This window comes from Empidonax traillii, unplaced genomic scaffold (assembly GCF_003031625.1).
Source record: "Empidonax traillii isolate 1590-97213 ecotype Southwest subspecies unplaced genomic scaffold, ASM303162v1 scaffold6:size4315531, whole genome shotgun sequence".
Classification (NCBI taxonomy): domain Eukaryota; kingdom Metazoa; phylum Chordata; class Aves; order Passeriformes; family Tyrannidae; genus Empidonax; species Empidonax traillii.
In genome coordinates this window covers 3,099,636-3,112,158 of record NW_020955199.1, presented here as the reverse complement: position 1 = coordinate 3,112,158, position 12,523 = coordinate 3,099,636, and the positions used below count along the sequence as shown (strand labels likewise).

The 12,523-nt window shown below is 39.6% G+C and overlaps 1 protein-coding gene across 5 annotated transcripts in view; it reads right to left on the bottom strand.

Moving 5' to 3' along the window:
- Positions 1-12,224, bottom strand: part of ATG10 (autophagy related 10) — a 63,172-nt gene extending 50,948 nt beyond the window's left edge. For 4 of the 5 annotated variants that reach the window (XR_003570925.1, XR_003570927.1, XR_003570926.1 and 1 more), the window contains exons 1-3: positions 11,974-12,224; positions 10,055-10,180; positions 5,782-5,901 (exon numbers count right to left, since the gene is read on the bottom strand). Coding sequence is in view for 1 of the 5 variants with exons in the window: in XM_027881135.1 (XP_027736936.1) it covers positions 5,782-5,901; positions 10,055-10,180; positions 11,974-11,994 (267 nt within the window). In the remaining 4 variants the exon portion in view is untranslated. Of the gene's footprint in view, positions 1-1,369; positions 1,472-5,781; positions 5,902-10,054; positions 10,181-11,973 lie in introns of those variants that run through there. The other variant, XR_003570930.1, reaches the window with a different exon arrangement.
- Between the last annotated feature and the right edge of the window lie 299 nt (positions 12,225-12,523).

The following is a 12,523-nucleotide window of genomic DNA, read 5'->3' as shown; positions in this document are numbered from 1 at the left end:
GTGCTCCTTCAGCTCTCCCAAAAGCTTCATAATTAATTTATATACTTGCTTTGATATCATTCCTAAGGTTTGCAAAAACCTATTAGTGGGTAAAACAGAACAGCAATCAAAGAATGTGCAAGATAGAGAATTCAGATCAGGGTCCCACCACCCACAATGACAGCCAAGCCAACAGTATGTCATCAAAGCTGTTGGAAACTAAATGTAACTACTGCTAACAAGGTTTGCCAGGATTCCAAAGTGACATGCAGAAAATGATACACAAGGGTCTGAGACAAAAACTCCCTGTCTCCAGAACTTTATGGGAGAGAAGCACTTAGCCTTTTTCATGAAGACAGAGGCATCCATCACACAGGAGCCCAAAAGCAGGACAGGTCTGGGATTCACACGTTTTCTGTCACCACAGCACTCTTCCTTTCCTCAGGTTTCTCCAGCTCAAGGAAAGGGTGTAATGTCTACACCAAGGTTTCCTCCAGCTTTGATTTTCCAAACAATGTCACTATTTTGCCAAGCCTTTTTATGCAGAAAACAGTTAATAAAGCCCACAACAGAGTATTTTCTTGTGCTTTAAATGTATTAATCTGAAAATGGAATTAGCCTTTATTAAGGCTAATTTATTAAGGCTAATTCCATTTTCAGATTTTCCATTTTCAAGCAAAATCACAAGGACCTTTGCTGCATTTTGCAATACACATTAGATCTCCTTAGACTAAGTGATTTATTTATCTTTTACATCAAAAATATGGGTTTACTGTCTGTGACATGGCATTTGAAAAGGTTTCTGGTACAACTCCACTGCTCTTAAGTTTGGGTCATTCACTACAAACCGCTGTTTTAGGTGAGTATGTAATACTTGATTTTCCCCCTCTTTACTAAGGTTCTTTCATTATGTCCTGCAGTGAGTGCTGGATTCTATTAAATGTATTTACATTTTTCTCCTTAAGCACTGTTTGCTGGGCTTTCACTTCACATGTTTTAACCATCCACCAAATACCGTGGTTTTGCAAATGTTTACATTGAATTCATCTTATTTACTTTTCCACAAAAAAAAAAAAAGGGGAGTTGTTCTTAATTCTAAAAATACTGAACTTGTTTAGAGAAAAAAAAAATTACTAATAATTGCTAAGAACTTTAATTTTCTAGTTGTTACAAACTGAAAAGCACAGCTGAACAGCAAACCATGATACTATGAAGTTTAAGGAAGATGTTAAACTTGTTCCCACATCCCCCATCAAGCAGATCTTCACTACCACTAATGAACACCTTCCAGCAAAGGTGGAGCCCAAGTTTAGCAAATACATAAGTTTATCAATGTGTTTGTTGGAGTTCAGCGCTCCTGTTCCAAAGGCAACACCAGGTATCAACAGACTTTCGACATTCCCAACCTGCCCACTCTTTCATAAAGTGGCAATGGCTCCAGCTCCAGGAATGGTTCCATGCTGACTCACTTCTTCTGCAATACCCAGAAGAGCTGAGACAAACCACACACTGAGAATTATTACTCCAAGTTATTGCTTCCCTTGGGCTATTTGAATAACAAACAAAAAGAAAGCATAAAGTGAATCCAGATTTTCCCAATTTACTCTTTAAGAACATAAGTTCTCTGAGGCAGGAGGACTATCCTCATTTTGAATTTTGCACAATATTTTTCACCTTTTCAGCAACTCACACAATAGTATATGTAACTGTTCTGTCCTTGCTATTATATTCCCTGTTCACTGATAGATCCCCTGGCAGGACAGATTTGATCTGGATCAAGAAAAGAATACATACTGAAGATGGTTGTGTATGGTGGTTACACAAGATTTATGCTGCCTGTGGAAAAGTACAGATGACACTCCTCTGGCACAAAGTTAGGACAGCTCAGAAAGACAACAACTGAATCAATAAAAATGTAACCAGAACAAAATGGCAACTTAAAAATCTTCAAATGGCACTGCATCTTTGTGTCTGTCCCTCACTTTGCATTTCAGGTTATTTTTATTCTATTGGAAGAGACTCTGAAAGGTTTATGACTCTTCAGCTCAAGTGACTGATCTTACTGGTCAGAAGCACATCCAGCAACTTAGTCTAAAGTTTGTTTATCATCAGTCACATATCATTAATAGTTTCCGTTTACAAATTGGGATGTTAAAATGGATATCCTGATTTAACTAAACCCACAAAAAAACAGAGAATGGTGCTCCAGAAGAACAGTCTCAGTTCTTTTCTAAGAAGATGGAAAGGAAGGGTCTGACTAAGACAGGATCCCCAGGCACCTGGTTAGATAACCAGCTTGACAGCTCAGTGACTGCCAAGTATAAAAGGACAAACTTCCTTAAACTGTTTTTGAGCTGCTACTTTACAAAATACAATCCGCAACTAAGTATAAGCTTCACCATCAAACTGAAATCTCAGCCTCAGTGAAGTCAGCAGCAAATTTTAACACTGCTGTTACTGAGGTCAGTTCCACATTTTGTTGTATGAGGCTCACACGACAAAATGCAGGCATTTACACTATGGTTAACCACCTAGCTCCCCTTGATCATCCCCGAAGGAAACCAGACACTCATCTTCTCCAAGAGAAGACACCTAAAATAGGTCGACTGATTTATACCCAAAAATGCTTTTTTACTTCCTGAGGCTGAAACAAAGTTTTAAGTGACAAGCTCTATATTGTAGATATCTAAAATAAGCAGAAAGGAACCCACATAGGATTTTATTCTTGGTTTTCAAATGAAAACACAACTTGTGTCAATGGAACCAAGCACACAATACAGACTGCTCTGTGGAAAACACAGAGTTATTCATCCCTCCTTCACTGGGAGGTCTCTAGATCTTTAGATACCAGACAATGAAATGGAAACTGGGAAACATAACTTCCCATACTGATCAATGAGTTGAAATAAACTTTTCAAATAATTTCATCAGGTTTCCTGTAGATCCCAAAAGATTAGCACATTTTTGATCCTGCGATAACTCATAACGGAATTTCTATTCAAATAAAGCTACCTCAGCTGTTCTGTGTATTTTCTGTATTGTATCATTAGGTTTCGGTATCTCTTCACAGATGAAAAATGAACAGAACAATAATAATTTTGCCATTCTGCAGTTTCAACATCTTAATTGTACTCCTCACTACAACAGGATACACTCAATGATTTATTCTACACCATCTCTCCCCTGAGGTGTTTTGGGTTCAATTATTTACACAGGAGTTAAATCCTTACTGTGGATAACTTTTCCAAAATTCCACCCAACTCCAAAAATCTGCCCTCTGATTTTCCCCTTATCTGCCAAAACTAACATTCTATTGGGAACCTCTGAACTGGATTCCCAGGATCAGAAGAGGAAAATCTTGTGGCCTCTATGTCATAGATCACAGTACATTTTTATCTTGGATTTTTTTAACACTGGTTGTTCCTAACAATGGATATTGATTACTCCAGTCTTCATTTGCTTGTCTTCATTTCCTTTCTTACTCTTCCTAGCTAATTATGCTACCCAAAACTTCTATCATATCTCCTACCAGACCTTGGAGGAGATCAGATTAGACAGATGGAAGTATTCCATTAAGACACAAATAACAGAGCTACAATACAGAAAAACTGGGATCATAACAGTAATTCTAGAACTAAAAATCATGAAACACACAAACATCAGAAAATGGCCATGTTTTTTCCAAAATAAATTAAAATTCTTATCTAGATCCTCTTTAGGCTTCAAATATATAACAATAAAATGCATGAATTTTCTGAGGAAAAAAAGGAAAAGCTAAATATTGAATGCACATAACCAGAGGAAACTTTTCCAACTTCTACCATGACCACTACTTTTGCTATTCATTAGAACAATCATTTCAATAACTTAATCAAACAAACTGCAGTAATTCCATAACACCATGGATTCATGGATGCAATGTGCATTAAAAAGCAAAAAAGCCCTATTTAAATAACAGAATGTTATTATAGTGGAACAGGACTCAAGCATTCAAGAGCTGTGAAAAAGAACATGCATCTTACACAGGAAGTACTGTGCTTGAGCAAATTATTTATCCCCTCTACAGTCACCATTTCCATCTTTCTTCTTAGTGTTAAACACACAGTTTTACTTTACGTATATGTAACAAATTTCATTTTCCAACTTACTGGTGATTTTCCCATTTGATAAATTAAGTAACTTTAACAGTCTGGTTACCCCTCAGCTCAGTGAAGAATATGCAAATGACATCATCTCTATAAGGCAGTGAATATTTTGGAGAAGTAACTAAATTTTTTTCTTATAGTCTTACAACCTTCACAATTTTTTAAGGCCTTTCTTTTGCTTCACTCTTTATCTTTAGAGCTGCTACATGACAGGTACAAAGGCTCGTTCTCAAAGAGGGCCCTTCCACCCCACAGGTTACTATAGTTCAAAACAAAGAAATCTTTCAAAATATTTCAAGAGGTAATTATTAATATCTTGATAAATCACAGAGAGTTGGGCCTGGAATCTTATTTCAGTATATCACTTATTATTGTATTTCAGTATATTTAAGACGCCATTTCAGTATTTAACAGGCTTTTAAGTCTTTTTTGTGTTATGACATTCTCTATAGCTGACACCTTCTTTTCCAGAAGCAGGACTCAATAGCCTTTTACAGCACGTTCTTTTAAAATGAACTCTGTAATGAAGACCTGATTCATTATTAAAAAAAAAAAAGTCACAATCATCATAAGCAATTTTGAAGACAAAGAGTAATCTGTTCTTACAACTCAGGACTGAAGTATATAAATACTGTCTTTAGTGACAATTAAGCAACAACCTCTGAAGCATTGATATCAGCCTTCTTTTTAAGAAATGCTATAATTTAAATTTAAGGAAAACTTACAAATGCTTCAGCTATCTGTCAAATGACTTAGATATCTACCTCTCTTTACAGTACAGGTGAAACCTGTGAGTGAGCTCAAAACTCAGCAGAAACAACTACATCAAGACTAACAGAGAGAATGATTGCTTCAAGTGCCATTTCCTTCAGAAACCAGGCCAAAAGAATACTCATTTCAGACCAGAAATCCCTGAAATGTACCAGAATCTCTGGAGGAAAAAAAAAAAAAAAAGAAATCAGAGCATTGATGAAAAGAGAAAAGGAACTGCAGAAAAAGGTAACTGGAAAGTACAACACATCCATCTATTCAACAGTTTGCAATATACAGAACACATAGTTTTCAGTCAATTATAATCCAAGATTTATTTTCATATTAATGATAACAAACCATAACAAGGGAGGGAGTTTCTATTATTTATATCCTGATTAGTCAATAACCTGGAGGTTTAATGCAGAATCAAACAACCAAACAATTATTCAGACCAGTACGACCAGAGTTTAATGAACAGTTTTAATTTTCTGGAAGAAAGAAGTTATTCTCCTTCAAGAACACCAAATCTGTTTTATTTCCTGCCACCAGTTTCAAACAATTGCTCAGTATTTAAAGTTAGTCCCACAGTAGACAACTATACCCTGAATATAAAAGTTTTACACGCAATATATATGCAGTAAATAGCACTTCAAATGAATTTTATTTTCCTTATCCATTTAATTTTTACCTCTAAGACAACTAAATCTTTATGCTTAAGCTTTTTCTACACACACAAAAACACCTGAATGAGTTGTATTAATAAGTATTGCTAAAACTGCATGAAAACTAATTAAAAGACACTGTAACTTAAGATCTAGAGTCTTTTTGGATGGACTTACTAGCATAGTATTTTTTTATTTCATTATTTATTTTATAAACACAGAAGTTTAAAATCTGTACTTACTTCAACATGTGCAAGTAATGTTTGTTCAATATTATCATTGGTTTTCTCCTTGAGGTCTGGTGGGATGTGTCTATTTCTTACTTGGAAGTGTGTTTTACTAAGATAACCATCACCAAGGTCCTGTGTTCAGGGGGAAAAAAAAAAAAAGAAAAAAAAATTTTCTGTAATCAAAATGCTAAATGCCATCACTGTTCTAGAAAATAAACAGAGCGTGGTATTTAGGTACAAGCTCCAGGTCTTTTTATAGGCACTGACGACTGCACTGCTCCTCAGCATCTTCTAACAGGTACTTTACACCAGTCCTTGGTGTTAGAGGAAGTCAAAGACCTGGACAGCAAAAATAAAGTTTAATATAGCTACTAATGGAAAAAGACAACTGCTCTTTGGGGATCAGGATGAGTGCCAAAGAACTGGAAGATGGTGCACTGAGGTCATGTAGAGATGAGCAGCTATTAATGATTTTGACCTATTTCAACCAATGCACTGGTGCCAGTATTAACTGCCCAATTCTTGGTAGATTGGTTTGGGTTTGTTCTGTTTTCCCCTCTAACTTCACAGAGTCCTGGAAAAAAGAAAACAAAACCAACCCAGAACTTACGTGTGCAGAGTCACAATTTGTTCCCTTCTCTTGAACACCTCCAAGGGTCAGATGTAAGAGACAACAGACAAAGCTGTGCCTTCTCCTAGTTCCCTTTTCTATCATTCTGCTTTCCAGCCCCCATGGTCTAGAGTTCTAAGGAGCCCTCGTGCAATACCAGCGTGGTCAGAGAAGGGTTTGGGAGCTTTCCCCATCCTGGCTGGCCTGACTACCCACACAAATACAAGCACTTTATTTTTGTTAATTAGAAGCAAGAGGAGAGAAAATGTTTAGTAACAGAGCCCTTCAAAAAGGTATTCTCTGAAAGGGAAGAAGTATATACAGAACACAAAGAACAGTAGTTGCACGTTAAGAACTTCTCAAAGGAAATAAATAAATTGTGGGTTTATTAACTGTTTCATTACATTTTATTTTAGACAAACACAGACAGCATATGCACAACATCTGATGAAAAGATCTCGCTACAAAATTCATTAATGTAGAACTAAGACTAGACAAGACTGCAAATTTAAATATAATTCCACTCTTTGGTCAATTTGTTGTTGCTGACACAGTTTATTCCATGTATTCTGACCTTTTAACCAACACAGGTTTTATATCAACACACTGGTTCTCTCTTTTCAATGACACTGTTTGTACCTCCAAAATCTGCTGTGGGCTACTTGTTTACTTTGCTCTGATCAAGTTCCAAACATTAAAAAAGATAATGCTCTCTACATGTATTTTTTCCATGAATTTTTAAGCATGGAATAACATTACAGGCGGTATTTTTTTTACATATATATATATACACACATATTACATTGCTCACAACTTTTCCTACTGCATGCCTTATTTTCTCAATAAATCTTATCAAGAACATGAATACACTAAACTTTCTGGATGTTCTGGCTGCAGAGCCAACTGCAGCCTGTGCAAGGAGGAAGTCAGCATGCAGAGAACAACAATGATAGAAAAACTGAGCCTAACTTGGTGACACAAAATCCCCTTCTCTCATTCTCAACACCCTCTCAAGTGTCTGCTTGTGGAGCTCCCTGTGAGTAAAGATACCTGCACATGTATTTATCCCACTAAGAGCAGAAAAAAGTGCTTCAGCCACCCACAGAGGTGAAATGCCCCAAGGCACAATGAGCTTTGCCAGAGAAAGGCTGGATGGAGCCTTCACCTCCCTGAACTGGTTCTTCCCATCAACAGAACGGAGTCAAACTCCACATCCATTAAAAAAACTGTATGGGTAGCTGGAGACATGGAGCTGGCAGTCTATGTGTTTTATAGCTGTATGTCACAGGACAGAGAGGAGTAGGCAGGAGAGAAGCATCTCTCCTGTACTTTGTACACTTCTGCTCCCATAAATAAATCAGTGCTTTAAGAAGGACCTTGATCCCACTAATGCGGAAAGAGAGGCCAGTTCTACTCCATCTCTGAGTACCACAGGCAGAAGGGAATTAATACAGCTTTTGGTATGATTACCTAGATTAATGTGCCTAAATATGAAACAAACAGAAAGCAAAAAGCAAACAGAGCCTTGTTTGCTTTTAAATCTCAGCCTTCACAGCCAAGATTTAACCATCCACCCCTAACAACAGCACCCAAGTTTAGCTCCATCAGCTCCTGCAGTAGAGGTGCTCTTGGCTTTTTTACAGCTTTCTTCGTGTGGAAAAAAAAAACAAATCAAACCAAAACAAAATACCCCAGATTATAAAAATAACATCATTTAGAACATTTCACTTACAGCTATAAATACAGGGTTCTGCTTGGGCCATGTGAGCTTATGCCACAAGAGCCAGCTCCACACAAACAATGAGTATTTCATCACCTAAATTTAATCTCCACATAAAACACGGTAACACAGGAACACAGTTCTATAAGCCTAGTTTACTTGTGTGGTCTTACTGCTATCAATGGGTCTATTCACAGAGCATGGAATGAGGAATGGGATCCAAGTGCATTACATCAGCAAAATTAAGTGTCCCAAACTACCCACAATACATACACTGGTAAAAAAAAAGGGGGGGGGGGGCAAAAAGACAATGAGATATCTTGTTCAGGAAAAGCTTTCTTCCCAGGCTACATACTATAGATAGATGGTCTCCATAGCTAGGTTTTTATCACACACTGAAATCACAGAGTCACCAACTTGGCCCATTTAAAAAAAAAAAATCCTCTTAGTATTTTTTCATATGAGAACAAAAATCTATCTCATTCTGCTATTTCCAGCAAAGCTTCTTATTTCACAGAAAGTTCAGACTCTGACCCACGTATTAAACTCCCAACAGTCTCAGAGCATCTTTCTTTGTTGAATAAATCCTCAAATCTAAAGTTTCAAATGGTTTTCTGTAAGAAAAGGTGCATTGTAACACTTGGCAAATATTCGCACTCTTTTAAAAACTCCTAAACAGAACAAAATCCAAAATCCTGCTTCCTACTGAAATTCTGATGATCTGTGATGCAAGGGTTACAACTGTTAATGTACAATTACTTATGTAGAAATTATGCCACACATTGGAAAAAGCATGATTTTTATTCCCCAAATGCATGAAAGCATGGGAAACCACTAAAGCCATTAAACTTAAAAAAAAAAAAAAAAAAAAGGTAGAGCAGTAATTTTTATGCAATAAAATACACAGACAAACCTAGATGCTGGAGGCAGCCAGCATGTATCAATACATCTTTATATACTGTATCAGTACACCCTTATAGACTATAGTACATATTATACACTGGCTAATTCGTGTAACTATTCACCTAGTTGTGTAACTATTCACATTTTTAGTTTGACCTCATCCCAAGCAAAAATAACAGAAGTCACATGGAATTCAGTACATAAAGAGAAACATATAGTAAATGTAATTTTTTAAAGAAAACAGAATTTGTCAGGGTAACTTAAAAATACATGTTTGATTGATAAACATACAAGTTGGAAAACTACACACTCAGAATTCCCAAAGATATCTGTTGACTCCATGAGTGGAAATTAAAAAAAAAAAAATAATCCCACACTGACCTGAGACATACTAAAGGATTAAAAAATTATTAATTCACAGATCTCAAATGTAACTTTAAAAATAGGGAAATCATCATAAGAGGAGTGATTCTAATGGGATCCTGTGGGACTACTCTTAGCCCTCTGCTATTTAAAATTTTTATTAATGACCTAGAAACTATATGTAATTATTATTGTAGAGATTTGAAAATTACAGGGACGCAGCAAATAATGAGAATTGAACACTGACACTGACAGATTCTTCTGGTTGCTGTATGCAACTGACAGCAATTTTTACAAAAATATTAAGCCACAGATCTAGAACAAAGACTCTGTGCTAATTGAGCTTAAAGGGTTGAAGTGAACCTTGGATATAAAACCACATGGAATTGCTCAGAGTAGGAAGGTTTGAATTTCACAGTGATACCACATTCATCGTCTAGTTCTGCCCACAGCTGAAAATGGATTTTTGTATCCTAGACAGGACTCAGAAACCTACAACCCTATTCCGTACATGTACTGGCCTAAGCCCTTGTGTCAACCACCTACGCACTATTTTGGTCTCGGACCAGTTGTCCAAAAAGTGCCATTTATTTCATATGTTCCTAAAGGAGGTTCCAGCTTGTGGTGGTTGTCAACAGCCCAAAAAGGCCATCAAGGGTACCTAAAAATTAACTCCATGATTGTTTTACCTTGCTAGTTCTCCACTCCCAGCCATCTCCTATCTGCTGTGAATGCTTAACGAATTCTTCACAGTGCTGCTTGAATCTTTTTTCCTCCAAAAAGAAGTCTTCTTCACCTGCCATGCTACAGGGTATCTGCAGAGCAAACTGAATGTTAGCACTGGCAGACAAAAAAAAAACCCTAAAAATTTTCAATTTATAGCAACGGAACAGTAAAACAACAATGCACAGGCAAAGAAAATGTATTGCTTTAAGTAAAACGAAGACACATTTCTTCAAGCACATTAAGGAATCATGCCTATGCAGAACAGCTGAGGGTGAAAGAGACCTTTGGAGGTTGTCTAGTCCATTCCCCCTGCTCACAGCAGTGTCAACTACAGCAGTTTGCTCGGGATCATTTCTGTTTGGCTTTTGATTATCTCCAAGAATGGAGATGCCACAACGTCTCTAGGGAACCTGTTCCAGTGCTTAATTACGACAGCAGAAAATCTTTTTTCTTCTGTTTGACTGAAAACATTTATCTATCAGTTTGTGTTCATCGCCTCTTGTGCTGCTGCTCCGTGGTACTGAAAAATAAGTCTGGCCCCATCATCTTTATTCCCTCCCATCGTGTATTCACTAACACGATCTCACTGATCTCTCTCTCCTCCCAGCTGATGCGTTTCACTTCTCCCAACCTTGCCTTGTATGTCACACACCCTTAATCAGCTTTGGGGTCCAGTATGGTGGTGTCTTTCCTGTACTGGGGAGCCCAGAGCTGCAATTTAAACTTGTATTTCCTTAGCACTGCAGTTCAGGAGACAACCAGGAACCTGAATCTACCTCTGGGCTACTTCCCTGGGCCCACTACCTTCTCCTTGAGGAAACAACAATTTAACAACTCCAGACTACATGATGGCCATCAGAGTCCAGCTGAAGTAGTTCCAGGTCATGCCAACTCCCACTGTTCCAAAAATGTGGCTTCAAAAGTTTCCCTACCCCTCAAATGGATCCCTCACAACATCTTAAACATAAAAACTTTCTCAGAGAATGTGGTAATTTTTACTTTCCTCATTCCCCATTTCAATAAGGATGTGTCACAAATAGAGCTGGTTTATGGTGTTTACAGACATCAGGCAGCACTGCAGCACCACATACAAATCATGGAATGACAGAATGGTTTGGGTTGGGAGGGATTTTAAAGCTCATCCAGTCCCACACACTGCCATGGGCAGGGACACCTTCCACTATCCCAGACTGCTCCAAGCCCTGTCCAACCTGGCCTTGAACACTTCCAGGAACAGGGTATCCACAGATGCTCTAGACCACTCACTATCTCTGTGGCCTCTGCTGGACGCTCTCCAGCAGCTCCTGGTCTTTCCTGTCCTGAGGAACTAGACACACTGTTCCCAGATGTGGTCCCATTGGGGCCGAGCAGCGGGGCAGGATCCCCTTCCTGATCTGCTGGCCATGCTCTTCCTGATGCACCCCAGGATCCCACTGTCCCTCCTAAACACCAGCATACCTGTGTAACACACTTCTGCAGCACAGCACACCATCCTTTCTCAGACCATTCCAAAGGAACAGTTTAAGAAAGACCAGGAGATACTGGAGAAGGTCCAGCAGAGGCCACGGAGATGGTGAGGAGTCTGGAGCATCTCCCTGATGAGGAGAAACTGCAGGGGCTGGGCCTGGTTAGTCTGGAAAGGAGAAGACTGAGAGGAGATCCCATCAATGCACACAAATATCCCCAAGGAATGTCAGAGGATGGTCCCAGACTCTGTTCAGTGCTGCCCAGTGACAGGACAAGAGGCAAAGGCCATAAACTCAAACACATAAAGTTCCCCCTCAACCTGAGGCGGAACTTCTTTCCCTGGAGGTGGCAGAGCCTGGAACAGCTGCCCAGGGAGGGTGTGGAGTCTCCTTGTCTGGAAATCTCCCAGACCCACCTGGACACGTCCCTGTGTCATCTGCTCCAGATGGCCCTGACTGGGCTGTGGTTGGACTTGATGATCTCCAGAGGTTCCTTCCAATCCCAAATATCCTGGGATTCTGTGAAAGAGCCACCGGCAGACCGGAGCGCGTCCGTGCCGCTCGGACACGGGCCTTGCCAGCCGCTGGAGGCCAGGCCAGCAGTGGACAGAATCTTCCTCCTTCTCCTCTGCCTTCCCGGCCCCGGGACGACCTTCGCGGCCCCGCGGAAGGGAGGGGGGGGGTTGGGGGAGGGGGGTGTCAGAGCGGGAGAGGTAGCAGGAGGTGGTTGGAGCGGGAGGGACGACCCACGCCTTGCCGCCTCCGCATACCCTGCGTTCCTTCTGCTTCTGCTTCTGCTCCTCCTTCCCCTTTTCCTCTCCTTTTCCTCCTCCCTCTCCTTCTCTCGCCGGCCCCGGCCCGGCCTGCGCGCGTGCGCAGTCCTATGAGGGGCAAGGGAGGAGGCCGCGCGTGCGCAGAGCAGGCATGTGGGGGACGGGAAATCGGGAATGGGGGGATGAGGGGAAT